This window comes from Fringilla coelebs (assembly GCF_963513975.1).
Source record: "Fringilla coelebs genome assembly, chromosome: 3".
NCBI classification, from domain to species: Eukaryota; Metazoa; Chordata; class Aves; order Passeriformes; family Fringillidae; genus Fringilla; species Fringilla coelebs.
Genome location: NC_140030.1, coordinates 68039311 through 68065665, shown reverse-complemented (window position 1 = coordinate 68065665; position 26355 = coordinate 68039311). Strand labels below are relative to the sequence as shown.

The 26355-nt window shown below is 36.5% G+C and overlaps 1 protein-coding gene across 1 annotated transcript in view; it reads left to right on the top strand.

The window, feature by feature from the left end:
• The window catches only part of WDR64 (WD repeat domain 64), a gene marked incomplete at both ends in the record, with an annotated part of 59857 nt that overhangs the window by 2260 nt on the left and 31242 nt on the right, over positions 1 to 26355 (top strand). Inside the window, 8 exons of the mRNA XM_084202636.1 lie at positions 1532 to 1631; positions 2225 to 2328; positions 4880 to 4909; positions 7171 to 7278; positions 8875 to 9089; positions 9609 to 9743; positions 12433 to 12512; positions 18818 to 18957. Of these exons, the coding sequence (XP_084058762.1) occupies positions 1532 to 1631; positions 2225 to 2328; positions 4880 to 4909; positions 7171 to 7278; positions 8875 to 9089; positions 9609 to 9743; positions 12433 to 12512; positions 18818 to 18957 (912 nt within the window). The remainder of the gene's footprint in view (positions 1 to 1531; positions 1632 to 2224; positions 2329 to 4879; positions 4910 to 7170; positions 7279 to 8874; positions 9090 to 9608; positions 9744 to 12432; positions 12513 to 18817; positions 18958 to 26355) is intronic.

Genomic DNA, 26355 nt, shown 5'->3' with positions numbered 1-26355 from the left:
TTTTTGTTACTACCTTTCTTAACCATTGTTTTTACGTACAGTGTCACAGTAATCACGGATTTTGCTCATGTCAGCCATTAAAGATTTCCTTCAAGGAGGGCTTAGGGCAAATCTGGAAAATAGCTGACAGTCTGAAGGACTGATTGTCCTTTTTTTAGGGTAGCAGAACAGTAGCAAATTATGTTCAGACTCATTAGTTTATAAGAGAAATGAGGGAAACTTGGTATGTTTGCTCGAGTGCGTATCATTTACTCCAAAACCTTACTGAGTTTTTAATGCAGTCAGACTAGTTATTGAATTACATAACTACATAAATAATTTGGCTACATAATTAAATGAGCAAGCACAGTATGGGGAGTAGCAAAAGAGGTGAAGCCTCTTTAGTCTTCTTTGGAAATCTGTGCATGATCTCCTTGGGATAAAATTCCCCAGGACCTCTTCTATGGGCATTTCTCAAATTTCACTAAGTGAGCTGACTGATGACAGTCTTTTAATATGGCTTGCCTACAAATTTTCTTGAAAAACGTATGTATGATAGCTAATAATTGTGTATATGGAAAGGAGGGGGCTGTGAAGTGAAAGATGATGAGTAATGCTGTGTGAGAGTATTTTTTTGAAAGAGGTACATCTGAATCTCTCAAAGAATGAAAATGGGAGTTCTATTGTATAACATGGAAAATACTGAACTAGAATAAAATACAACTTTTTTTCTCCCATCCAAAGCAGCATTACTTTTGGAACTCATGAATGGAAGTATATATAATGTCCATAATGTGGAGAAAGGAGTTAAAAAAATCTGCACAGCTAAGTGGGGCTAATATACTAAAGAAATGGCTTAACTACTTTGGGGTACAGAGCATAAGATTTGTAGAGCATTTCAACTGGAAATTTCACACCCTGGAGCAGGAATAATCTGCTTACCTGACTATCCTGTGCAGAGATCATCATGTTCAAATGGAACCTTGTTAGACTTATGGAGATGGCCAAAAGAGGATTTTTTAAAATTGTCTTTTTATTACATTTCTTTTCAAGCAAATGGGAATCTACATATCCTTACAGAAAAGCTCTTCTGTGTTGGCTAAACCACTATGTTGCATTGAATGTCTTTGTTTATAAATATGGAGTTGTCTGTTTTGTATGCCTTTTGCTAGTTTTGGTTTGGGGTTTTTGTTTCCCTAGTTGAGGTAGGTACAACTCGAAAATGGAAATTGAATATGGTTACTTACAAAGCAGAACTGTACGAACAACTTTAAAAAATAGATGGGCTGTATTCCTAGAAGCCCTGTGTAAGCTGACTTCTTTACAAACGTTGAAGAAAGATTGCACCTGAATATCAGATCTCAGCAGTTTTAAGTCCTATTGACAGCTAATGGTTAAGAGAAGTAATACTAAGGTACTTACTCAAAGAATATTCAATTATAAAGTGTGAGATGACTATTTGACTTTATACATGTAGAAGTAGTAAGTAGTATACATGTAAGAAATAGTTTTGCAATAAATTACTTGTTCAGTTCTATTTTGTTTTGTTTAGATTTTTGGCTGTTGTAGCGAAGAAAGTGTTGCCAAGTCTTCCCCTTTGAAAGAAACTTTGGTTTTGCTTGTATCTGAAAAACAGCAGATTACACATTCAGGTGACATATTTCATCTTACATCAAAAACTGTATTTTTTCTAATGCAGTGTGCTGCTCACTTTCTTGAAAGTAGGGTGATAAGATCACATGTCTGTCTTTGCCCATTCATGCTTCTTCTTCTTCTTCTTCTTCTTCTTCTTCTTCTTCTTCTTCTTCTTCTTCTTCTTCTTCTTCTTCTTCTGTGTTCCAAAATACATGCATTTTTACTAAACATTGTGCGCTCCACTGCTGCATTTCCCAGTTCTCTCTATACCTTAATTATTTTGAAATTATGATTTTTCTGAACCAGACTGTTTATTTATGCCATTACACATTGTCTTTCTGTATTTTTTGAAAATATGGAGGAAGAAGTGGCACATACAGAATTATCACATTAATGATATTTAAAATGCAACATGATTTATTAAACCAAGCATGGGATAATTTATGATATCTTGCATCACTGCCTTGCATATGGCACCAAAATGCATTTCAGGAAGAGAAACTGTTCTTACTAATATACTTCTATTTGTTTGTTTTCCTTTATAATATGGTTCTATTTGTTTATATTTTCCGTGTCTGTGAGATGAAGAGTAATACTTTGTCATCGACAGTTGTCAAGAGAAAAGATGTGATCAAGGGTATAGTGAAGGTGCCCCTTCTGCATCTCACAGTAACAGCCTCTCAGAAAGGATTGATGAATGTGTTTAGCAAAAAGGTAACTCTAAATCAAAAACTTTTATTATTCCATAGGAGAACTGAGTGGACTGTGATCCAGCATTCACATTTTCCCATAAAAATATCTACATATCTTTCCTATCAAAGTTAACTTTTTCTATATTTTTAAGTACAACAGGAAATATACATTGTTCTTTTCAATTATAAACCTCCTAGAGTTGATAGAAGTAGATGATAGAAGTTGATAGAAGGTAGAGATGTCTAATAATAGACATTCTTCATAGAAATTCAATTAATAGAAAATAATCTGCATTTCTGTTTAGAAAAGGTTTCCCTAAATAAAAAAATATGCTAGTGGAATTAACTTGTAGATATAGAGCGGAAATCAGAGAATTAACTGTTTTCTACAGCTGCTGAAACTATCTAGAATGGACAGAGACAGTTGTTTGCAAATAAGATTTATTCAATACAGCAACATCTAGAAGCTTGAAAGTCATGAGTTTTACAACAGTCTGCATGACACTGTCTCACAGTTAGTTCCTTCATCAGTAAAATTTAAGGATATCTGCACTATTATAAGTAGAAATTCAGGTTTTAGATGCTGTTAAACTAAAGTTTGTACAGTAATTTCCCAGATTATTATATTACTATTTATTACTTTGCACCTTTAGAGACTATGAGATAATATGTGTCATACAGAAACCCAGGCTATCACACATCTATGCTCATTAGTGCGTTACATTTTTACAATTTTAATGCAACCAGTCTCTTAAAATTTATTTCAGGCAATGTAGTAAAACTTTCAAGCAGCATGAATGCTTTCTAGGGGTTTCAGCTAATTAGTGCATAATGCTTATGACAGGAGCATTTAAACCAAGAAATGACTCCGTGGATGATTAAATAACAAAGAAGTACTGCAGTTTTGGTAAATGCTGAAACAATTTATTTGAAAGCCTGTCCTCCAGAATGTTATCCCTCTTATGTACCTATGAAAAATAATTTCCCAAAGTATAAGATTAAAAACATCTCTCCTCCCTACTCCCTACCTACCCCTGCTATTTTCAAGTTGAATTGCTGCCTCCGCATAGGCTGGACTGATGTTATCTGACATCAGCGATTGCAATGTAAATTATTTTACACCCAGCTGCTTAACACAGTGAATTAGGGACCTCAACTGCCACTTAGAAAAATATGTTCTGGAAATGACTAAGGCATTGTGACAGCCCCAAGATGTGCCAGGAGAAGATCGGATTGGATATTAGGAATAATTTCATTATCCAAAATGTTGTCAACCATTGGAACTGCCTAGGGGAGTGGTTGATTAACCAACCCTGAAGGTATTCAAAAGATGTGTAGAAGTGGCTGTTGGGGGCATGATCTAGTGGTAGACATGGAAATGTTAGTTTTACAGTTGAACTTGATCATCTTAAAGATCTTTTCCAGCCTTAATTATTCTATGATTCCATGATTCTGTTTGAGGTCTAAGCATTGTTTTCTGCAAGGAATGTGGGCCTAATATGACTCAACACCTGTATACAGCTTTATGCCATCAACTACTTCCAGGTTACTCCAGAATATGAGACACTTAAGTTGCTCAGGTTCTCAGACAGATACTGCCTTGACTAGCACATGAGACCTGTAGGAGCAGGCAGCTTTAAGGACATATTTAGTTACTGTAGATAAAGCCAAGTCTGATACAGTGCATGGATATCCATCTCTTGGTTAGCAATATTCTTAAACTCTGTTCAAAGGCTGTCCATGATAACACCTGGCATCTCACTTCTATGGGAAGAAAGACTTTGATCCTAGCTTCTTGGTTTATGAAATGTGGAATTGCTGGGATGGATATGAGGTGCTGTTGAATAATTACTGATCAGGGGCAGGGGCAGGGGCAAGAGGAGGTGAGAAATCATCTGTGGCTGTTTCAGAAGGGAAAATGTTGAAACTGTTTTTGAAAACGTAGTAGTTTTGTTAAAGGACATAGAAGATAACCCTGTCTCTGCTGGACGATGGTGGCACTTTAAACACTTCAGGTTTTCAGCCACGTGTTACGCTGTCTACCAGTAGTTACCTTTGGTGAAAGGTGCTGTACCAATGTGGTTATTCCTGCTTGAAGCCTGAAGTGCTGCCTCTGCCTGGCATTTTGCTGGCACTAGTTGGCGTGGCATTGGGCCAGCGTTAGCTTGGGTTTCTATATGATAAACCCTATTTCTCACAGGACCTGATGCTGTTTTAGCTGTCAAAAACCATTAACAGCACAATTCCATCAGAAGACCAGCTGATCTTTACTCTGTATGTTGTAAAAATGAGGGGTTTTTACTTATTTTCCTCACTTCAATATCTCAATGTAGAAAACCCGAACCAAACCAGAAACTATGAAACATTTGTGAGGGAAAGAGAAGTTTTAAGTTCCTCACAATATAAAGAGCAACAGACGGCAAACAGGTTAAGGATCTTTCTCAGATCTTAACTACCTGCTCTTTCTGTTAGTAATTACTGTTCTGATCTGCCTGTGAACAGATTACTCTCTTCAGACGTTTAAATTAATAACTACCTTGTTATTGTGACCATATCTTTCTTGATTTTTTCAGATGAAGGTTCTGGCAACCATCAATATTGAAGTAAGTTCTTTTTTTGTTAAATAACTTTTTGTTCTTCCTGTTAAATAATTTTAAGTAAAAATCAACATGTACTAAATTAAAATAAGTAGAAACTGTGCATTATTCTATTGCCAATTCTAACTGAGACTTCTGCATAATTTTTCATAGGGTGCTGTAGGTCAAATAGTTTCAATTATTCCTTTCAGTTATTGAAACAATTGAGTAACTTGATTTCTTTCCTCTGATAAATGAAACCTCAAATAAATGCTTCTTTTTCTGTGAAATTTTCCTTTACCCATTTCCTTACCAGAACTTTTTCTTCTAAAATCCAAAACTTCACTTGTCCCTGTAAAATTTAAATAAGTAAAATTTTAAGTTTGTTAATGAAAAACAGTTCTACATTTTGCTAGGTAGATGATTGGCTGCACAGTGTATAGATTACATGTGTTTACCCTGGGAGTCTCACTGCAGATTTTAGGTAATGAGCTTCTTTCAGATGCCCTGTAGACAAGAGACATCAGTCTTAGCAAAGTGACGTGACCCTTGGTCCTAAAAGTCGATGTGGGCGTCTTGTGCCAGGAGGCAGTGCATTTTGCTGGTTCTCTCTTACATATTGTGGGAGTTCTAAAATGCAATAGACGTACTCCACACCAGAGGCCTTACTACTCCAACTCAGAAAACAGCTCTGGGCCTCAGTTGCCTTTAATTTATTGTAAGGGCTAATCTGACCTGTGGAATCAGTGCAGACAGGTAACACTGAGAAATATTCTTGAGACCAACTGACTTTTGGAAACTTCTACTAGAATTAGAGCTTCTCCTACAGAAGTGCTACGTGAGTGAATTTTAGTCATTCCTACTTTAGTTGTAGGAACCACTTTCTCCAGTTCAGATACGCAAAGGTAGGACCTCCCCCAGAGATGTCAAGGGAAAGAGGAGGGAAGAAGCTGGAGTGCTAGCCTGATGCTGCAGTCAGCTGCAGAGTCCCTTTCCTTTTTGAATACTAAGCACTTGTCTTAAAATGATTCCTCAATGAATGTGAAGGGGTTTTTGCTAAGAAAGTAGGACAATATTTGGCAGCTGTGGGACCATTGAAGGACATCTTTGCCATAAAATGTGTGAAAGAAAGGAGGAAAGATAAGAATCCTTGAGTGACAGGATGGAATAAGAAAATAATGAAAATGATTTTTCTGGTACAGCAGCCTAGTTTGTCTGTCAAGTATAGCAGCACTAACAAGAGAAATTTTTATAACCTTTCCTCTGAAGCTGAAACCTGTTACTTTGACTGCATCATCACAAGCCAACACAACAAATTAGTGACAAATGTAAAATTAGTGACAAATTAGTGACTACAAATGTAAAATCATCTTTTTCAAGCCATTTAGTCATTGTTATCTGACACTATTATCTGACCTCAAAAAGCCACAGTTAAACTCTTCCATAAGAATTACCAAACAATCCACAAGGCCTCTGCAGGACTGACATTTCCCACATGTTTACTGTAGTAAAGTGCACAAAAAATCCTTGTAAATGTGTTACCACTTGCCCACAGATCATTAGGAAGGAGAGAAGCTTTTTCCTGCAACAGAGTGTTTATATCCTCTATCAGGGTTTTGGACCCTTTACACTAAGAGCAAAATCAATATTGTGTACAACAATGGAAATAAAAGTAGAAGCATCAGGACTCTGATCTTTACTTTGTAAGAGAAACTGTTTTACATTAATACTTGTGTAATAGGAGGTATACTTGAACAATGGCTTAATATGGGCAGATGTATATATTTGTAAATAGTTGACCTACCTATTGGGAGAATTAAAATTATTTAATAAAGTTACTTATTTTCATAAACATTCATTTCAGTTTTGTTTTTATAGCTGAAATTTTGGACTGCCTTTAAATTTCTTTTGTTTCAAACCAAGGTAAAAGCATCCAGGTAAAAGCTTAATCTGCTTTACTATGATTTTTTATCTTAAGCTTTCTCCGCTCAGAGTGCTTTTTCAGAGTGTCATTACAGTTTGACTAACATTATATGTTTATTGTGTCCTCTCCTATGCAGCATTTGTGCCTCTCAGGTGATAGCAGAGGTTGAGCCTGGTGCCTCTGTAACTTCATGTTTGAGCTATTCCTAGAGTTAGAACTCTCAGTGGAACTAGACCTAGCATGTGCTAGTGCAGAGTATATGTGATTTATGTGTAAATGGTTTAAAATGTGTACGTACATGATAGAAAAGTTGATAAATTTACAGAGAAAATCCTTTTTTAGCTGCTCTTTTTATTTCCATCAGGATACTGCTTGGATCACTGGATGTGATTTCCTGCCTAATCTGAAATATGTCGTGGCTGTTACTGAAAGCACGATCATTCTCTGGGACTATAAATCAAAAGAGAGCGAGGTATTATGTTGGATCAGACAAATGCCAAAATGCAACCTGAAAGTTGATCATATATGTATATTGTTTCCAATATACATTCACATCCTCTTGGTCTAACAGGATGAAGACTTTTCACTTTTGTTGTTGTAGGAACTCAGTGAAACAGTGGAATTCTCAGTAAAGGAGGGATACTCTTTATATGTCAAATAGGATTATTAAAGTATATTAAAAATTTGGAATAAAAATAAAAATTTTACACTATAGTGCAAACAAACCCCCAAAGAATTTCTTTTCCATGTGTATCTAGTGCATACATGTGCACCTATGTACCTAAAATGTGTGCATGGGCATACCTATATCTCAGAATCTATTAAGAATCAAAGAACAGTTTTACAAGGAATATAATAAAGATTCTTTTGAGGTAACTTCCTGATTTAAAGAAAATATTTCTTCATATCCTGTGTTTTGTTCAGGACTTTCTAAGACAAAAAACATTTTGATGTTAATAATGTATGTCCAAATTGTTAAAGTTTTCTTTAATGTCTTATGCATTTTTGCTGACATGTATCTTAACTTTTTCTTCCTGTTCCTGGAACTTCTCTTGGAAACTCCAAGTTAGCTGAGATGAGGAAGAGAAGCATTTTTTGGATGTGATTTTTTAGGATTTTGTTTTCCGATATTAAAAGGTTGCTTCCCAATCTCAGATTGGTCAATTTAAGTCTTTTTTTTCAATCCAATTGGACTTCTTGGAGGACGGCTCAAATATTTATTCTCCACCTATTATTCTCCAAGTTCCCTCATTGCCTGCAGTGAGAGCTGCAGGTATCCTGTTTATGAATAGGTGCAGCTCTCTTTCAAGACCACAGAAATACTATATGTAAGGTCCTATCTCTATTACATCTCCAATGTGTCCGTGCTACACAGACAGCATTGATGCAGTTAATTCCTATGGCATGTGAGCAGTTCCAGTTTAGGTTGGCATGGATGATTTAACTAAATAACAGCTGGAGTTGGGCGGTGGAATCAATAAACAATGTAATGCATGTGATCCTGAATACCATTCCTGGGCCTTCTAGCAAAAGACCACAGTGTCTTGCAACTGTATTAATTCCCACTATCTCTGTGCTTCAAAAATTGAATCACCTACCCATATTAGTACACTTGACACTCCCAGGCTGTATGATTAATTAGGACTCTGATACAGATTCTTCCTGTGTATTACTGCTATATTTTGTTTTCAATTATTCTTTAATTTGGTTATTTCCAATTTTCTTGTAGAGATCATCTTAGTTTTGAACAGGAAACCATATACAGTGTTAGGAAATAAACCATCCCACATAGTGTGCAAAGATCCTTCCGAGAATTTGTAATTAATACTTTTTCACTGAAATACAAAATGCTACCTATGAAACAAAATCTTGCTTAAACCTCTAGGATTTGCTTTTAACTCCTCTTCATGATGGTCTTCCATGAGTTTCTGATACCACAAAACAGCACAGGGCAGCCTGAAAAAAAACAAAGTCAAGATTTGAATGTCGATGTAGCTAGATAAGCATGATAGATTCAATTTAAGGGCCCTCATGCAATGTCTAATAAACTCTCTACCACATTCCACAGGGCGATGGCTTTGTCATCAAACCAATGAAAAACTGCCTGCTCTGCGTTAGTACAGTGACTGTGGCAGATGACCTGGCTCAGGATACCATCTTAATGGGAGATGATAAGGGTTATGTTTATCTGCTTACTATCACCACTGATGACTTCATAATGAAACAATCTAAAGCTATGAAAGTATCACAATTTAAAGTTATGGACTCCGAATTATTTGACATGTAAGTTGCTCATAATAAAATGTCTTGCATTATGTTTTGTCTTTAATTTGGGGGGGGGGTTTTGCCCTAAGTGGAGGATTAGTTTCTGTTTCTAAATTAAACCCATCTAACTAAAGAAAATAATTTTTCAAACTGCAGTAAGTATGATTTGTTTGTTGTTGCATGAAAGAAGTGCTATCATTTTCAGTAGAAGATTTTACAAGAGATCTTACAGCTGAGAGGATGCAGAATACAATTCAATGGGAGAATTCACAATTGCTGTAATCCAGTTTGACAAAGGAACAGTTTTATTGTGCCCCTTGAGATGGAAGCATGATTGTGACTAGAAAAGAGCATGGTTCATACCTGACCTCCTCTCTGCTTGCATTTGAGCTGGAAGAGTGGTTCTGTGTCTGCCCTGGATATTAACTGTTAGCGCTGGTTGCATATATAATCTCACTGACAGAACCCCTGTCCACCTACAGACACATCACAGTAGTTGCTACTGCAGCCTAATGACTTCTCCGTTTATATCCCTAGGCCTAAACGCAAGCTACATGATGACTGGGTTGGGAAGGTTAAGTATTTTCCTGCCCTAAAACGTTTTGCATCCTGCTCCACAGACAGTATTAATTCATTTGTTTTGGATGACTTAAAGCGACTAGAGGACCACTTGTGAGTATCTGACATCTTCTAGAAAACAATAGATTCTTCTGCTTTATAACTCTGCTGGAGATCAGTGCCTCATAAGATGTCATCTTGTTATATTGAATCTGCCTTTTCTGTTAGCATGGCTAATAAAAGCAAAAATGCAGTTGTTTAAATGCTTGGGTATTTTTGTGTGCTAGTTTTTGATGTAGGAGAGGACTGTCCATGTATGTTCAATACTCAGAACCCTTAAAATATGTTGATAGGGTTGTTTCCTCCAATTTCTCCTCAGCAAGCAAATTTTAGTCAGAAAATTGATTGGTTTCTTGCACATATATCATGTATCCATTCATTTAAAATTTATACCCAGTCAAAAATAAACTACTAAATTTCATTTACAGTTTTATTTTCACAAGTTTGAGTTATACAAGATTAAACGAAGAACACAATTTATTCTAAGGGCTGTGCAGCAGAAAAGAAGTTATGGCCTCCTTATTTGTGCCAAGTCCTAATTCATATGGCTCATCAGTGCTATTAGCTGATTTAACTGATTCCAAGCCTAATTAGTCTGTTAATTTAGAAAATTTCATAGCACAATTAAATAATACAAATTCAATTTGATGTAAGAAGGACCTATAAATAATATATAAATAGAACTTTTCATTCAAGTGTTTCAAAAGATTGTAAATATTAGATCAGCTTCTCAATTCCTCTGTGAGGTACATCCAGAGAGATTAATAGATTTCTAAGGCTAGTAGCTACAGTTATTATAATCTGGTTTATTTCTTGTATAACACATGCCACAAATATTCTTGGTTTTATTCTTGAATGAATACAGTAACTTTGGGTTTTATGAGTATTGCATATCTGTTGAGGATGGGGAAAGTGAACTATGAAACACTTTTAGATTGTCCAAGGTCACATACTGTGCCAGTTGAAAAGCTGAGAAATTCTGTTTGCTTTTGCTGGGAGATTTGGAAAAATAGAATTAGTTAGAGAGAAAGAAGACTAAGTCTGCAGAGCCAAAAGTCTAGTCAAAAGAGTAGATGCTGCCATCATATACTTCAATACAGAACATATACTGCAACTATCTTGGTAGTTCTTTTTCATTTCACACTGGCTATAGTTGCATCTCCAAATGCAATAAATACATCTCTAAACTGCTTAGAGATATGTATGTAGATAGATGAAATTATATTTAGACAACTGAAAAATTACACAGTTGTTAAAATGAAATGTAAAATCCTAAAAATATCTATAGATCAAATCACTTGGAAATGTCCATTTAATAAATAACTAATTTAAATATGATTTACTGGTTCTAACAAAAAATTTCCCCAATTAACTTTGTAGCAAGGAATTGTTTTTGTACTCCAAGAGGGATGCAATGCATCTTCTCTCTTACAGGACTTGGGTTTGTTTGTCAATAATGGCTGATGAACAGCTACAATATCTTCTTGTAAAGTATCTAAAAAAGAGAGGAATGGATATATCACAAGATGCTTCTATTGCAAGGCCATGGCTTAAGCAGGACTTCACAGTGCCAGAATCCCTTATTCCCATTAATCTTGGAATAGTACCAAGACTGTCCATTAAAAAGCTAATGGACAATTATATAGAAGTATAAAAGGTGAAAAATCCTTAAGAAATCTGTTAGTTATACATTTAAATCAATTAATTGCTATTTTGTCCTGTCAAGAGTATTAAGACTTCTCTGTTAGAGTTCTGGAAAGAAATATTTTCTCCCTCTAAATAGGAAGCAAACAACCTTTTATTTGCACCTGCCTAGAAATAACAAGCTCTTTCATTAATTCCTGGAAGTTTCCAGAGTCTTTTGTCAGATTAACTGCCCCCCCCCCCATTTATGGTTTTCAATATTGATGGCTACTTTAGCCCAGAGTAGATTAACAGATACTTGCCTGAATTTCAAAGGAAAAAATTAAAAGTATTCTCATTTAGTTCTGTACAGCCTATTTACAGCAGCAGTCATTGTTTCCTGGGATTGGCAGGTGTTAATCCTGCTATAGCTACATCCAAAATCAATAAAATATTTACTCATTAGTAGCAATGGATGAAACTTGGAGAGACAAGCAGAAGTTGCTCGAAGGATGGGTTTAGAAGGGACACTGAGTCAATTTCAGTCTGTGTTGGCTGTTTGAATTCCCGTGCTTTAGCAGTGAATGTAGTAGAATAACTGTTGAGTTTCAGATACTTGTGATCTCTTCATGCTGACGTACAACACAAAATAGATCATGTAAGGACTATTCATTGTACTGTACATTATAGAGAAGCAACAGAAAAGTAACTGCCCTCACTTAATGTAACCCTGAGATCACAGTAGACCTCCATGTCTGAAACAAGCAAACACAGTTTGTTTGGTAGTTTTCCTCAGTGATAAACTGCTTTAAGCACACAAGTTTGTGTGCAGATTACTTTGGCAACAGCTATCATTTTAGGAGTCTGTTTGGAGTTTGCCTGTTAAAAGATTCAGGTGTGCAGACTGGATATTTATTTCTTTAATGGAAAGTGCCCTCTGTTCCTGTTTGTTGATGCAAGTATCACTCTAAGTTTCTGTTGTAAATCAATTTGCTTTTAACATGAGATTGCATACATTAGGCAAACAGCTATTTTGTATACTACAGAAAAATAAGGCAGAATGACCATAGACTGTATTTTCCAAATATTTCTTACATGATTGTTTTATTAATGATTGCAGACCTGTAAAGGAATTTTCTGTCCCAAAAGGAGTAAATGCCTTCACATACTGTGTAAAGGCAAAAGTCGTTGTCACTGGAGGTAAGTATTGGGTTTGTTCTTAGAAAAAAAATTGTGAATTTTTTTATTCGTATCAAATAAGATCGAATAAGGCTGAGTTAGAGTCTTAAGAATTTCAACAATGGCTTCTGCTTACAATTAGAGGAAACAGAGGCCTTGCTTTTAATTTCTCTCAGCCCTTCTCTGAAGAGATATACTTCCTGACAGGAATCTGTCAAGGGCTCCAACTGGGTTTGATTAAGTATCATTTATATAATAAACCTGAAGAAACAGTATGTTCAACTAAGGTATCTTTCCAAGTCCCCATGGCCTCGACAAGGTTATACACGTTATTCCTTGCAGTATCGGCAGAGCTTCTACCCTATTACTCTTCCACCATCTGTTCATATCTTAAGCAGTCACATTGGCCCATGTTAATACTTTCCATTGGTCTCTCTGGTCATGTTTCCCCAAAGTGTTACTGTTGGTTCTTTCTCCCAAAGCAGACTGCAGAAATTGCACTCTTACATCCACTTCTTTTCTGTTAGCCAATAATTTTATGGGTCTATCTACTGCCATGGCCATGTGTGATGCTGCAGAAATGCTGCTGGAGTATGGCAGCAACATTGTTTCTAAAGTCTGTCTGACAGGGTGCCTTCAAGACATTGGTGCTGCTTTTCTTCAAGTCATTATTGCTTAAAACTTTGTTAAAAATTGATATAGCAAACATAATAATTCTTACATCTATATATAAGAAGAACTAAAAAATGGCCAAGACTCTGCTGTCCAGCCTTGATAATATACATGGCAGTATATGGGACATAATGCAATTCATGTTGAATTGTAACCGTTTATCAAGAGGAAAACTGTGAAAGATAGAAAAATAAATATCAGGCAGTTCTATTGATTTTCTAGACACAAGATTTAAAGGAACAGCTGTAGAAGAGTTATTAGTGAAAATTTGGAAGTTTAGACTTGGAGGAGATACTGTTTACACTGATTACCTTGTCACAAAAAAAGTAGTCTGAAGAAATTTATTGATGACATGAAGTCAGGAGGTCCTATTCAACAAAATGTGGTCGCTATTTCCTACAGGTACAACAGGAGGATTTTGCTGTAATAATAAAACCAGGGTAAAGTGTCTGAATAGGAAAGAATATCACAGGAACTAAAAAAAGTTTCTTTTACACACTGAAAATTCTTCTTCCAGAAATAGCAGAAGAGAAAAATCTGGATAATTTTCTAAGAAAATTATAAGAGCTGTGGTAGGCCAGACCAAAGGTCTGCCTAATGCACTCAGCCCACTTTGTCAGTGACCAGCAGTAAACACTTGTGGCACAGAAAAGAAATAGGACAATTATGTAGCATGACTTGCCTTGGGTGCATGTGCTGGTTCTGTCTTGCTAGCATGAATCATGTTTGAGAAAGATTAGTTGAATATAGAAAAGTATATAGAATATAGAAAAAAGGTGGGGAAAGGGATCCATAACAATCATCGGGTCCAACTCTTAAGTGAATGGCCCATAAAGTGATTGAACTCACAATCTTGGTGTTTATAGCAGCAGGCTCTAACCAACTGACCTAAGCTCTAACTGCACCATTGTGCAGAGATTTAAAAAGTATATTTTCTATAACCTAGAAAAATTACAATTAATAAGGAATGCCACTGATGTCTATTAGAGCAAAAATTAGAGCAGTGATATTCAGGAAGAAGCTTCTGAATAGTGGCAGTTGCAGAAAAATATTCTCAGCTTTAAGTGGAGCTTGGATTTTTGAAAAAGTTAGATTGCATACTTGTTTGTGATGGTTGGAGGATGGACTGAGAATGCGGGAGATCCTGTCCCATCTAAACAGATCCCTAATCAGGATATTCTAGAAGCAGATGACTTTTCTCAGCACTGAATTCTAATCTGCTTTGACTTTGACGGCGCATAAGTACTGGAAGTACTTGAATAGGAATCCTGTCTTGCTTGTTCACCCACCATCCTTCATCTTGTAATTGAAGGGCATCCTCCTGCCTCTCACCCTCATTCCCAAAGCTTAGCCCTGCTGCTCCCCTTGAATATGAATGAAAATTATTCCTGGGCTGTATTACTAAGAGTTCCAGAGCACAGTGAGAATGCCTGTCCAAAAGCAAAGACAGGGTGGGGTCATCTCTTTCAAATTCACTGTGAAGTTAGATCAGTTAGGGCCTACTGTGAAGCTGCACCCAGAATTTAGAATAATGCTACAGCTCTTGAGAGACCCCTCTACTAAAGCCTTCAAAAGCTCAGCTTTAGAATTCTGCGCTCTGTTAGTAGAATACACTGCTCCCAATGTCACAGCATACCATCAGGCTGAAACACACTATGTTTGCCTCTGTATCTTAAAAGTCATCTCACTCTTGACTAATTGAGAAACACACATTGATGATCCAATTAATGACAGATTTAAACTATTAAAAATTAACATAAGTTAGTCCTGTTAATTAGGGAGCCTGCAATTTTACCTGTAATATAGCCTAAAAACGAGAGACCATAACAGGTAAATAATTCAGGAATCATAATATATAGATTTCTTGGTGACATGTTCAATCATTTGCAAAAGCTATGTTTATTTGTCTCATTTGGCAATTAGCATAAAAGAAAAATCCTGCCTTTGATTGCAGGCTAGCTTCTAAAGTATTCAGCAGGGGTAAATCTGCTCAACATTTTAGTAAGCCCCAACTTAATGTTATCAAAGCAGGTGTTTATAGCACAAATGGAATGTTACATACTGTGATGAATTAGCACTGTGACTATTTAACAAGTCCTATTTTAACACAGTCTTCCATCATTTATTTGTATTTGATTATGCTCATGAGTTTGTCAGTACTGTGACACAACCTAATTTTGTCTTCTAGATATTTGAAATTTATAAAAATGAATAAGATAAAAACAAATGTGGTACTGACTTTGCTTTTCATGCTTAAGGATAGACTTCAATCAGTAAAATGATAAAAGCCTGATAGCAGCCTAAAACATGGAGCCCAGAGAAGTTTAAAATAACTTCTCTGTGTAGCATTTTGCATTAATATTACACTGAATGGTAAATTTACATGGTTTTCTTCTTATTCTGTATTAATTTCAAATCCAGCTATGTCTTAATCATCACTTCAGGGAATGACTGCAGTTAAGATCAAATTAGGAATGCATATAAAAACAGGAGATGATCGGTTTTAAATGATACATCAACTCCTAACCCTATTAGTTCAAGTTTGGCTGTTTTCTTGTGAGCAATGTAACAGAAGAAAAACTATTAGTGATTCCTAAATCTAACAGTAACAGATTGGGACTGATAAAAGGAGCTACTCTGTGCTTGTTCAGTTTCCTTTGTGAATTCCTGGAACAAGTGAAGCACATTTTCAGGAATTCCCAGGAATCCCAGTGATAGAAATCACTAGAACTCCTCTAGCATTAGCTGTCAGAAGCATAGCAAACTCTTTTCTATGATGCCATCTAAATTTAAGAAAAGCATACAAAGACAGACAAGGATGCACAAAGAAAAAAAAAGAAAACAGAGACATTTGTCAGTATGATAAACTAGTTCCCCAGATGTCTGACTGTTCTAAAGAGGTTTTGCAGACATTATAAGGCAAGATTATTTATAAGACAGATTTGAAGGAAAGACAAGTTCTTTTAAAGGGTAAGGACTTTTCTGTGTGGGCGTAGCAGCCTAGAAAGAAACCAGGAGATATATATTTTTTTACAGAATTTTGAGGATGCCAGGCTAAGCCTAGTATTTCTCCATTCAAATATGTTATTGTTCTCAAGTGGATTTCAACACCACTGAAAGGCAGACATCTCAGCACGCTTGTAATACCACACAAATTGCAAAACTGTGTCAGCAAGAGAGACAGTTAGACAAAGCATCACATGTTCAAAGAAAGTATTTGAGTCCATAACATATAGCTGGAATAGAGCTGTGGTTGTAGAATCTGACTTCTAAAAAACCCCTAAACACCTGGTTTTATAATTGTTTATCATGAAAAGGACCATACACAACTGAATCTGTTTTCATTCAAATCACTGATTTTACAAAATCTTTTAAAATTGCTGTTGAATAGATCATCTTCTTCAAGCTTTTCTTGAATGTGCTTGGTACCCAGACTTTCTGTGTCAGGATTCTTAATCCTGGAGGCATATTTGGAGCATGGAGAGAACAAATGTTCCAGGAAATGTTCCAGGGTAGCAGGGAATCTTAGGGCCAATCTGGCATTAGTCCGGAAAGAGAGCAGAGAGCACATCAACTATAATAAAATCAACCATTATCTCCACATCAGTAAAAGGAACTAAAATGAATCCACTATTTCACATAAAAAGCAAACAGTATTTTTTAGTGTAGGGTAAGGTTTTCTTCCCAAATGTCACTTGATCTTTCTGTTAATATCGGAAGTAAATTACATGTATTAGTGATTCTACTCTTAAAAGAAACTCTGTGCCAGAATTAAAGGGCACTATCCTTCCCTTCAATCACTGCTATCACTTCGGGAATATAAAGAACAGAGCTGTAGGAAGACTGAGAAAGTCTCTGTTCCTCAAAAGTGCAGTCAGCAGGTAGTCAAGTTGATCAGATGTTGTCAACAGCTTCTTCTCAGTTCTCCATCATCTTAAGACATGACAGTTTCTATCTGGGGCTGGCAAGGGGTATATTGCTGGAGCAATCTCTGTTCCTCTGATGTTAAAATCAATCTTACAGTCTCACTGGAGGCCTCTGTCAACTGTATTTCATGTCCTTCTTCATGGGATATCTTCAAGCTGAGTTTTACGCCCATGGACTTGTTTCACCCTAAACCCTGACCTGGTCACAAAGGTTCTGCTAATTTGCAGGACATGTCTGGGACAGCCTAACACAAACTCTGTGGAAGTGAGCAGGGTTGTCAACCACATTCTGAAGCTTCCCCATCCAAAAGGGCTTCATAAACCATGTGCAATTATAACCCATTTGGGCTACTTTCTGCCATGCTGCAGCATATACAGATTGTCTAGGGTAGTTTTGCCTAGAAAAGAATCTCTTCCCCTTGAAGTTTCAAGCCACTCAGCTACTTACACATGGCCTTCATTTCCTGTGCAGAAGTTCTCCCTCTGTTGGGCTGGTACAGCTGTTTGCCTAGTTGAATCCTCAGTCACACTTGTGAAATGAGCTGGCATAAATCAAAATGGCTTTCTGTTGCAGCTATTTTAAGAGTAGATCATTCCTTCACTGAGCCTCTCTCATTTAGAGAGAAGCCACATAAACAGCGGAATCAATTTAACTGAGAGAACAATATTGTTTAATGGAGGAAAAGGGAGATGGGGTGCTCCTAAAGAAATCACATCTTGCTGCATTAAGAAGGAAAGGAATAGGTTTCTGTAGAGAGAAATGGAGGGACTGACTAATGACAGTAGGTTGAACAAGCTTAAGGAAGATTATTAACATAATTGAGCTGAGCGCTTAGCATAATTGAGCTGATTCTCTTGGGACATATACTACCTAGTCTATGGGTTTTTTTGCTTTTTGCTCTTCAATTTAAGCTGAGAGAAAAGTAAAACTCAAGCAGAAGTTTAGACAAAATGTGGCTGTTTCATTTATTGTATGTCAAAATAAACTGTTCAGCTAGATGCATACAATTTGTACAATTGCAATATTTTCCAGGAATTGAAAGTTAAAATACATTTTTAACATCCTTGTGTTTTGAAATATTTATGGAAACTATTAGCAAAATAGTATCAAGCATTCACCTATAGCACAATCAAAGATTATTCCTTAAATTATAGGCAAATTCAAAGTTTGAACATACAAATAAGTATTAAATATCTAATTCTCATTTACTTTACTACAAACTCAATCATCAGCAGTTACTTTTTTCTGTCTGCCCTCAAATTTCATGACCACTCCTTTCTGGATGTTTGCCTTCTTCCATAAAGGAGGTTATCCCTTTGTATCCTGGCTAACTGGACACAGATTTTTTTTTTTTTTTTTGCATTTTCCTAAATTACATCATTGAAGGAAACAAAATATGAGCCACAGTTGTATTTCTATTAAAGTAGTCTGCTCCTCTGGGACTAGTCCATGTATTCTCATTCTGTGTCCCAGCCATTTCTTTAGCAAAATAAAAAGGCTTTGAAAAGCTAATCAGCTGTGCATTTTTAATATGTGTTTGTGGTTAAGCAATGAAACATAAGCTGCAATCCAGCCCTTAGAATGAAAACTTCACATCCTTATGTGGGAGTAGTCTACCCAAATGAAAAGATGGACTTATGAACACTAAGCTCTCAATTACAAAGCTTATTTGTAATACAAGGGACTATTCAGTCTTTCTGACTGTATATTAATTTCTTTTCTTTCAGGTAATGACAGAATCCTTCGTTTGTGGAATCCTGTTGTTAATTTTAGTCCTACAGGGAAGTTATTTGGACACAAACATGGTATTGTGGAAGTTGTGACAAACGAGAAAGATCAACATGTCATCAGCCTTTCCTGTGCAAAGGTAAAACACTTTTCTGAACCTCAAGGAAACAGGACTAGAAGGAGGATCCAGAGAAGTCCAGGCCTGTCAGCCTAACCTCAGTGCCTCACAAAGTTATGGAACAGAGGATTTGGAGTGCCATGACACAACATATACAGGACAACCAAGGGATCAGGCCCAGCCAGCACAGGTTTAGGGAAGGCAGGTCCTCCCTGACTGACCTGGTCTCCTTTTATGAGCACCCACCTGGTGGGTGAGGGTAAGGTTGTGGATGTTGTCTGCCTGGACTTCAGCAAAGCCTTTGGTACAGTATCCCATGGCATTCTCCTGGGAAAGCTGTCAGTCCACAGCTTGCACAGGTGCACCTTTGCTGCATTAAGAACTGGTTGATGGCCAGGCACAGAGTGGTGGTGAACAGTGCTACATCTGGTTGGTGACCAGTCTCTAGAGGTGACCCCAGGGATTAGTGTTGGGTCTAGACCTGTTCAATATCCCTATTGATGATCAGGATGAGGGGACCAAGTGCACCCTTAGTAAATTCACAGACAACACCAAGCTGGGGGAGTGTTGATCTGCTGGAGGGGAGGAGGGCTCTGCAGAGGGATCTGGAGAGACTGGATTGATGGGCCAAGGCCAACAGTGTGAGGTTCAATAAGACCAAGTGTCAGGTCCTGCACTTCAGCCACAACACCCCCAGGCAGCATTACATGCTTGGGAGAGAGTGACTGAAAGCTGCCCAGCACAAAAGGACCTGGGGTTACTTGTCAACAGCAGCTGAACTCGAGCTGGGAATGTGCTGACATGGCCAAGAAGGCCAATGGCATCCTGGTCTGGATCAGCAAGACCAGGGCAGTGATTGTCCCCCTGTACTCAGCACTGGTGAGACTACACCTCAAATCCTGTGTTCAGTATTGGGCCCCTGACTTTAGGAACGGCATTGAGGTGTTGGAGCATGTCCAGAGAAGGGCAATGAGGCTGGTGAAGGATCTGGAGCACAAGTCCTACCAGGAGCAGCTGAGAGTGCTGGAGGTGTTTAGCCTGGAAAAAAAAGGATGCCAAGGGGTGACCTTATCACTCTCTACAACTGCCTCAAAGGAGCCTGTAGCCAGGTGGGGGTGAGTCAGCCCTTCCTCCCAGGCAACTAGAAATAGGACGAGAGGACGAGAGGAAGTGGCCTTACACTGTGCCAGGGGAGGTTTAGGTTTAATATCAGGAAGAATTATCTACAGAAAGGGTTGGTAAACATTGGAATGGGTTGCTCCAGGAGGTGGTGGAATCACCATCACTGGAGCAGTGAAGTGTTGAGAAACAACTGGACATGGCACTTAGTGCCATAATCTGATTGACAAGGCAGTGCTTAGTCAGAGGTTGGACTTGGTGATCTTGGAGGTCTTTCCAACCTAAATGATTCTGTGATTTTGTGAAATCAATGTTATAAATTGAAGTCAGAATCTATTTTTGAGTAAGATAGTAAAAAACAAACTTCTGATAGTAATTAGTTATCACTTCATTTATTTTAATAAAAAGTGTTTAGCTTTAAATTTCCAAAATATTTTATGTTGAGAAGCAAGACTAGAGTGGAACTATTTCACATATTATCTTCACAAACGTGACAAAAGAATGCTTACAATAGTAGATATTAGCATTCTGATAATTTCTGTATTACTTTAGCAACTGGCAGATTTAAAACAGAACCTGTAATCGAATGCTTCATTTAGTAGTGATCACCTGCAAAAATTTCCTACAGTTCTTTTGCACTTCTCTCTTCCTCCCAGGCTACTAATCCGTAGGTGGAGTTTTTCTGGTGTCTTTATATATCATGTTGAACTATTGATCTCTTTCTAACCATTGTCTTTTACAAGGCTTACTGTTCCAAAGCATTGACGATAAACAGGACTAATTTTTTACTAATACTAATTTTACTAAATTTTTTTACTAATAAAAACACTTATTTTACTAATAATAACACTTATTCCACAAAATATTGAAAGATTCTGCTGGAAAGAGATGGGTATACAGGAAGTGATTGGTGGAATCCTAGTCTTGGTTATTTATATGATTTGTCAAAATGAGACTTCTCAGGAGAGAATAAAAATTTCTATAAATATGTGCATAAATAAGAGAGAAGCCCCTGAAGAAGGAATTGTGAATGGCTATGGAACTCTTTCAAGGTGGTCCAATGCAATATTTTCAATATTTAACACTATTCAATATCCTTATTAACATCTACAATGATGGAGTGGAGAGGATGGGTACTAAATTAACCAGTTATGCCAGACTGGTTAACACTGCAGGCCTTGAGCAGAAGTAATAGAGTTTAGAATGGTCATTAAAATTGAAGGTATGATTATTGAAAATAGCTCCTATAAATCAATGAGGACCTAATGTAATTAGTCTACTGAGGTATCTCAAAGGTTTCCAGATTTTTATTGGGTTACGTAGGAAATATTTCTGAACTATTTGTCCTGCCCATGACACTCCTCTGCTATAATTGCTTACCACTGCTCATTGTGGTGGCAGTAAATACCTTGTTTTCATTTTTTAAATCTTATTCTTAAAAAACCCTGCACATTTCTAAAATTAATACTAGCTGAAAATAAATGATCAAAATTTCCCATCTTCACATAGTCCTGGAACCATAACCCTTCCCCTTTCCTCACTTCTATAAATCTATAGCTGTCTGTTCTGTAGATACCTCTGTAGCTTTGCTACAAGAATACATTACTGTGAATTAAGGAGGGTTTTGGCAGATAGCCTCAAGTTATACGTGTAGGAAAAATGAAGTAAGATGTAAGACATGACTTAAGGGGAATGAATGTACGTTAAGGTACTTATGAAAAAGCAACTGAGAATGAAGCCCCTGGGGCAGTAAATGTAGAAGATATTTTGGGAGCCCTTCTGGGTTTTTCTATGATTCAATATGATGATTTATGAGAAAGCAACATCTATTTTAAAAGTCTCTAAGTATGTGGACGTGGTCTTAACTAAATATAGCTGAGTAGTGCCAATGACATCAGTAAGACCACTTGTAGCTGCAAATGAATACATGAAAGTTTGTTTTAATTAAAAGCCATGTGTGTCTAAATAGTGCAGTGAGTTATAAGGCTACAATTACACTTCTCAAAAATATTTAAAAAATAAATAGACAAAAATTCCTAGACTTTCAAGTGTTAGATAAATCTTGTGGTCTTAGTGAAAACTATATCAAAAAAGAAGGAATCCCTCACAGAGGAGTCTAAATATAGACTTTCAAATAAATTGCTTATCACCCTGTACCTCAAACATGCAATCTAAAGATATATGGTATACCAAATAGCAGAAGGAGATCAGCTATAACAGGATTGCTTCCAGGCTGCTTAGAGGACATTTGTGTTTCACAGTCTAGAACCAGAAATTATATAAAGGTGTGCAGCTTCTCAGGGAACTTATAATGATACTTTAGAATTTCATTTGTTTCCACCTAAGAAACAAAGACCAGCTTGCTTTTCAATATGCCTAGCATAAAAAAATCAAAATAGTTTTCTCTCTTTTGTTTCCATCTTTCAGTGACTGTCATACAGGAAGCAAAGGAGAAGCAAAATAAGGACAGTCTATATGTCTTTACTGAAAATAAGTTAGAGACATGTCAATGATCTCATAGAAGCATTGAATCCTAGCGAAACAAAATCTCTTTGTATAGATTTTAGAATAAATGTTTGACAGAACAGCAGAACTAGAGGAAAAGCTTAGGAAAATTAAATTAACATTTTTTCAAAACCTTCCCAAAATTGAATTTAATCTAAACCATATCAGCTATCCATATTAAAATAAAAGGTTTTTTATTGTGCCACTTTCAACTAAAGTTGCAAAATAAGGTGAAAAGTAGGGAATAATTTTTTTTAATTAAGATCTGCAGTTGTTATGTTTGTTACATAATTGTTACATTTGACGATTCAGACTGATTTTAAACTTTATGGCTATTTTTCTTGAACTATATTGAAAAGTTCCTTGTCATTGTAAAGATATTTTTGTGCAATGTGAAATGTTCTCACGAGAATATCTCTGCAGCCTGCATGCAACTGATTTATACTATGGAGTTCAAAAGTAAGGGATCACATTGGCTTTTCGTCTCAGATTTGGTCTCAGACTGCAGCAATGCATTGCAGTCTAAAGAAATATTGGCTGAATTAAAGGCTCAAAATCTGTAGTGAATGGTTTAAAGATACCACAAATCTTACAGATCTATTGCAAGAGTACTAGGGGATTTATTTGGTGTTATTAACCCTAGTTCCATACTATAGAACACAAATATGTACATTGTGGTTTATACAAAAATGTAAAATTTAACAACTCTGAAACCGTGGTTTCATAGCACTGGTGAAAAAATTAGGAATCATAGGAGATTTGTATTGTAGTGGAAAGAGCTAATTTAGAAGATTCTTAACTCTAACAGTCTGAACATACCAGAGCATGAAAAAGAGAGTAGATCCCAGGAAAGGAGAGGGAGGTATCATCATGTTAATTTTGCGAGGTAGATTCCAAAAGTACAGATCACTCAGCAGGCCTTGGCTCTGTGCAAGGCCAGCTCAGCAATAACAAAAATCTCTCTATATTATCAACCTGTTTTCAGCACAAATCCAAAACACAGCCCCATACCAGCCACTGGGAAGAAAATTAACTCTGAAAAGTAGTATGTTTCACTAGATGAGTTCTGCTTTTGTCAGCAGAAGAAACATCTGAGCAGTGCTGTCTTCTTCTTGGAGCAAATTTCTTGATTTACTCTGTCACATTTTGGGCAATATGCAATACAACTTTCTGGAAAGCGTTAAAGAAACCTCTGCGATATTTAATCTAACTGAAAACAAGTTGTTCTGATCCAGTAATAACAAAAAAACTACCTCAGCAATTAAGGAACTATTTTGGAATTTGAATTCAAACAATTGTTCTATTTAAGAAAATTAAAATTTCTTTAACTACTCCAGCACATAAGCATTTTGTTTGCTTCAACATTATAAGAATTTCTTGATAGAACTAATTATTAGTTAAGAGTTGTCAGGCAGCTATTAAAAATTCTCTACTTCTTCTATCACAAAAATTAAACTTAGTTTTTTTGGGTTTATAACATAAGAATACCTACAAATTAGGCAGAGACATTGAATTGTATATAATTTCTGTATGACTTTCAGTCATATAAATTAATATTTCCACATTAGTGAAGTTGAGGTAGAGGGGAGGGCCAAGGCAGGAATTTTCATATTTCTTTGTTGCTGAACTTACTCTGGAGTATAATATTCATGGAAACAAGTTTGTTCCTGATCTTCCAGTTTGTGAATACCTTGGAGAGAACAGTTTGCATAGGTACACTTACAGGTGTAGTCCATAGCCATGCCATTTTCTTCAACAGTTCAGTTATGTGAATTTACAAGAAGATCTGAAATATTGATCTGTATGTTCCTAATCATAGGAACATTCTTTGAATCTTGTGTTGAGACTTCCCACAATCACAATTGTATGTTAAATTATATACTACAGACCAACATGAACTACATTCATCACAATTACACTTAGAGTGTGTCTGTCTTGACTTAATTTTTGGTTGAAAATATTTCCAAAACTAATGACTTTTAAATTTGTCTGAAGATGCTAACTCATCCCTTGTGTCATTGTACCAAAATACAGACTCAGGTTTGCATATAATGCATGGACTCTGCTACAGTGTCAGCATGTTATTGGCATAGATTAGATTATTGGCATAAAAGTAAAAGCATATGTATATGACTGTAAATGCAAATGTATATAACTCTCTGATTGGAATTATTCTGCAGAAGCCACTAAAGGAGTTTTCAGGAAACATTTTTTTTTTGAGATGACTGCTAAAGCCTATGTCTAGATTTATGATTGTAATACCATTGATATTTATCATTTGGGAACTATAAAAAGAGGAATGAGTGATTATTTCCTATCATTAGAACTACTTTATACCTTTTCCCTGAAAAGTAAAATAATATGGCTTATTCAAGCACTGAAGCAACATCTTTTTATTGACAAAAAATGCTGGTAGAATACATTAGGTCCTTTTAAAAAAGCCAGCTATGGCTTTTCAAGATATACTTGCTATTTCAAGATATACTTGATAGACAATGAATTATGACATCCATTTGATGTTTCAAGCAGGCAAGGCAAGATTGTCCTGTATAAAGATACTTGGTCTGCCACTAATGCATTTTTCTACAAATACCATTACTCTAAGTTGATAGAAATTGCAATAGTTGCTTGTTTGGGTTTTTTTTCCTGTTGGGTCCAATAAACAGAATAATTACTTTTACAGCGTGTATGGTAATATGAGAACAGTCTGTGGGGTAAAGAATTAATGGAAAACTGACTTGATGCTTCCACACAGATAGAAGAATACTGCATAGGAAATCTCTTCTGTGTTTATTGTTTTCCTCTCCTTCCTGTGACTCAGTCCTTCATTGCCCTGTCTCTCTACAGTTTGCCTGTTCTTATTTTTATCCTTCATCAAGAAGCATTAATTACTTCATTTTTTTCATATTACAGAACTGATTGAATGCATTCAGGAAGCATCAAGGGGGGAGAAAACACTCAGTAGGCACAGGGGCAATTAAACCTGGAGATGTGGCAGGAAGCTGGCCATTGTCTGAAAGATGATCTTACACTCTGTGGAAACAAGGGGGTTAAGGTTAACGGCAGAGACCAGACCTGACCAGCTATTGCAGACTGAGCTATTCCTCTTGGAATAGCTCTTGTACTAAAAGGCTGTGGAGCAGTCACAGCCATTCTCTCTCAGTGCAGAGTGTGGATTCACAGCTTGAATGGTGGAGGCTACAACTTCATGTCTTGCCTACTTGAGTTGTCAGTGGAAGTCAGAAAGCCAAAATTTACTTCCCCAGGTGTCTCATTGACATTGTCTCTCAACATCTCCAGTGGTGGGTTTGGTTGAATTAGGCCGCCTGAGTGAGTCAGAACAACATTTGAGCCTCCAAGCTTCAATTCATAAAAACAAAATTTTGTTTGATGATCAGTAAGGCTAATATAAGGACTATATTCCCAGTCTTTAAACGACTGTACAGTATCATTTGTAAGCAGAAACCCCTTGTTTTAAACAAGTGAAGACATTGTTCTTTTTTTTTTCTTTTTAAAAGTAACTTCATTTTTGGTAGCTAAAGAGCAACACATTTACACGTGGCAGGAGAGTAGTGCAATAAGCAGGAATTTCCTATATCTTTATTCTGGGGCATAGGAGAGTTTAATTCCATTCATAATTTCTTCAAAATCTAATGCAGCCAACATGATGCAACCACATAGACATTTCCTTGCTAAAATTTGCCTGTGCTAAAGTAACTCTGTTGTACATATGTTAGCTTTACTCTTACACAACCTAAGGGTAGATTTTAAGCATTTCAGGGAAGATAAAGGGAG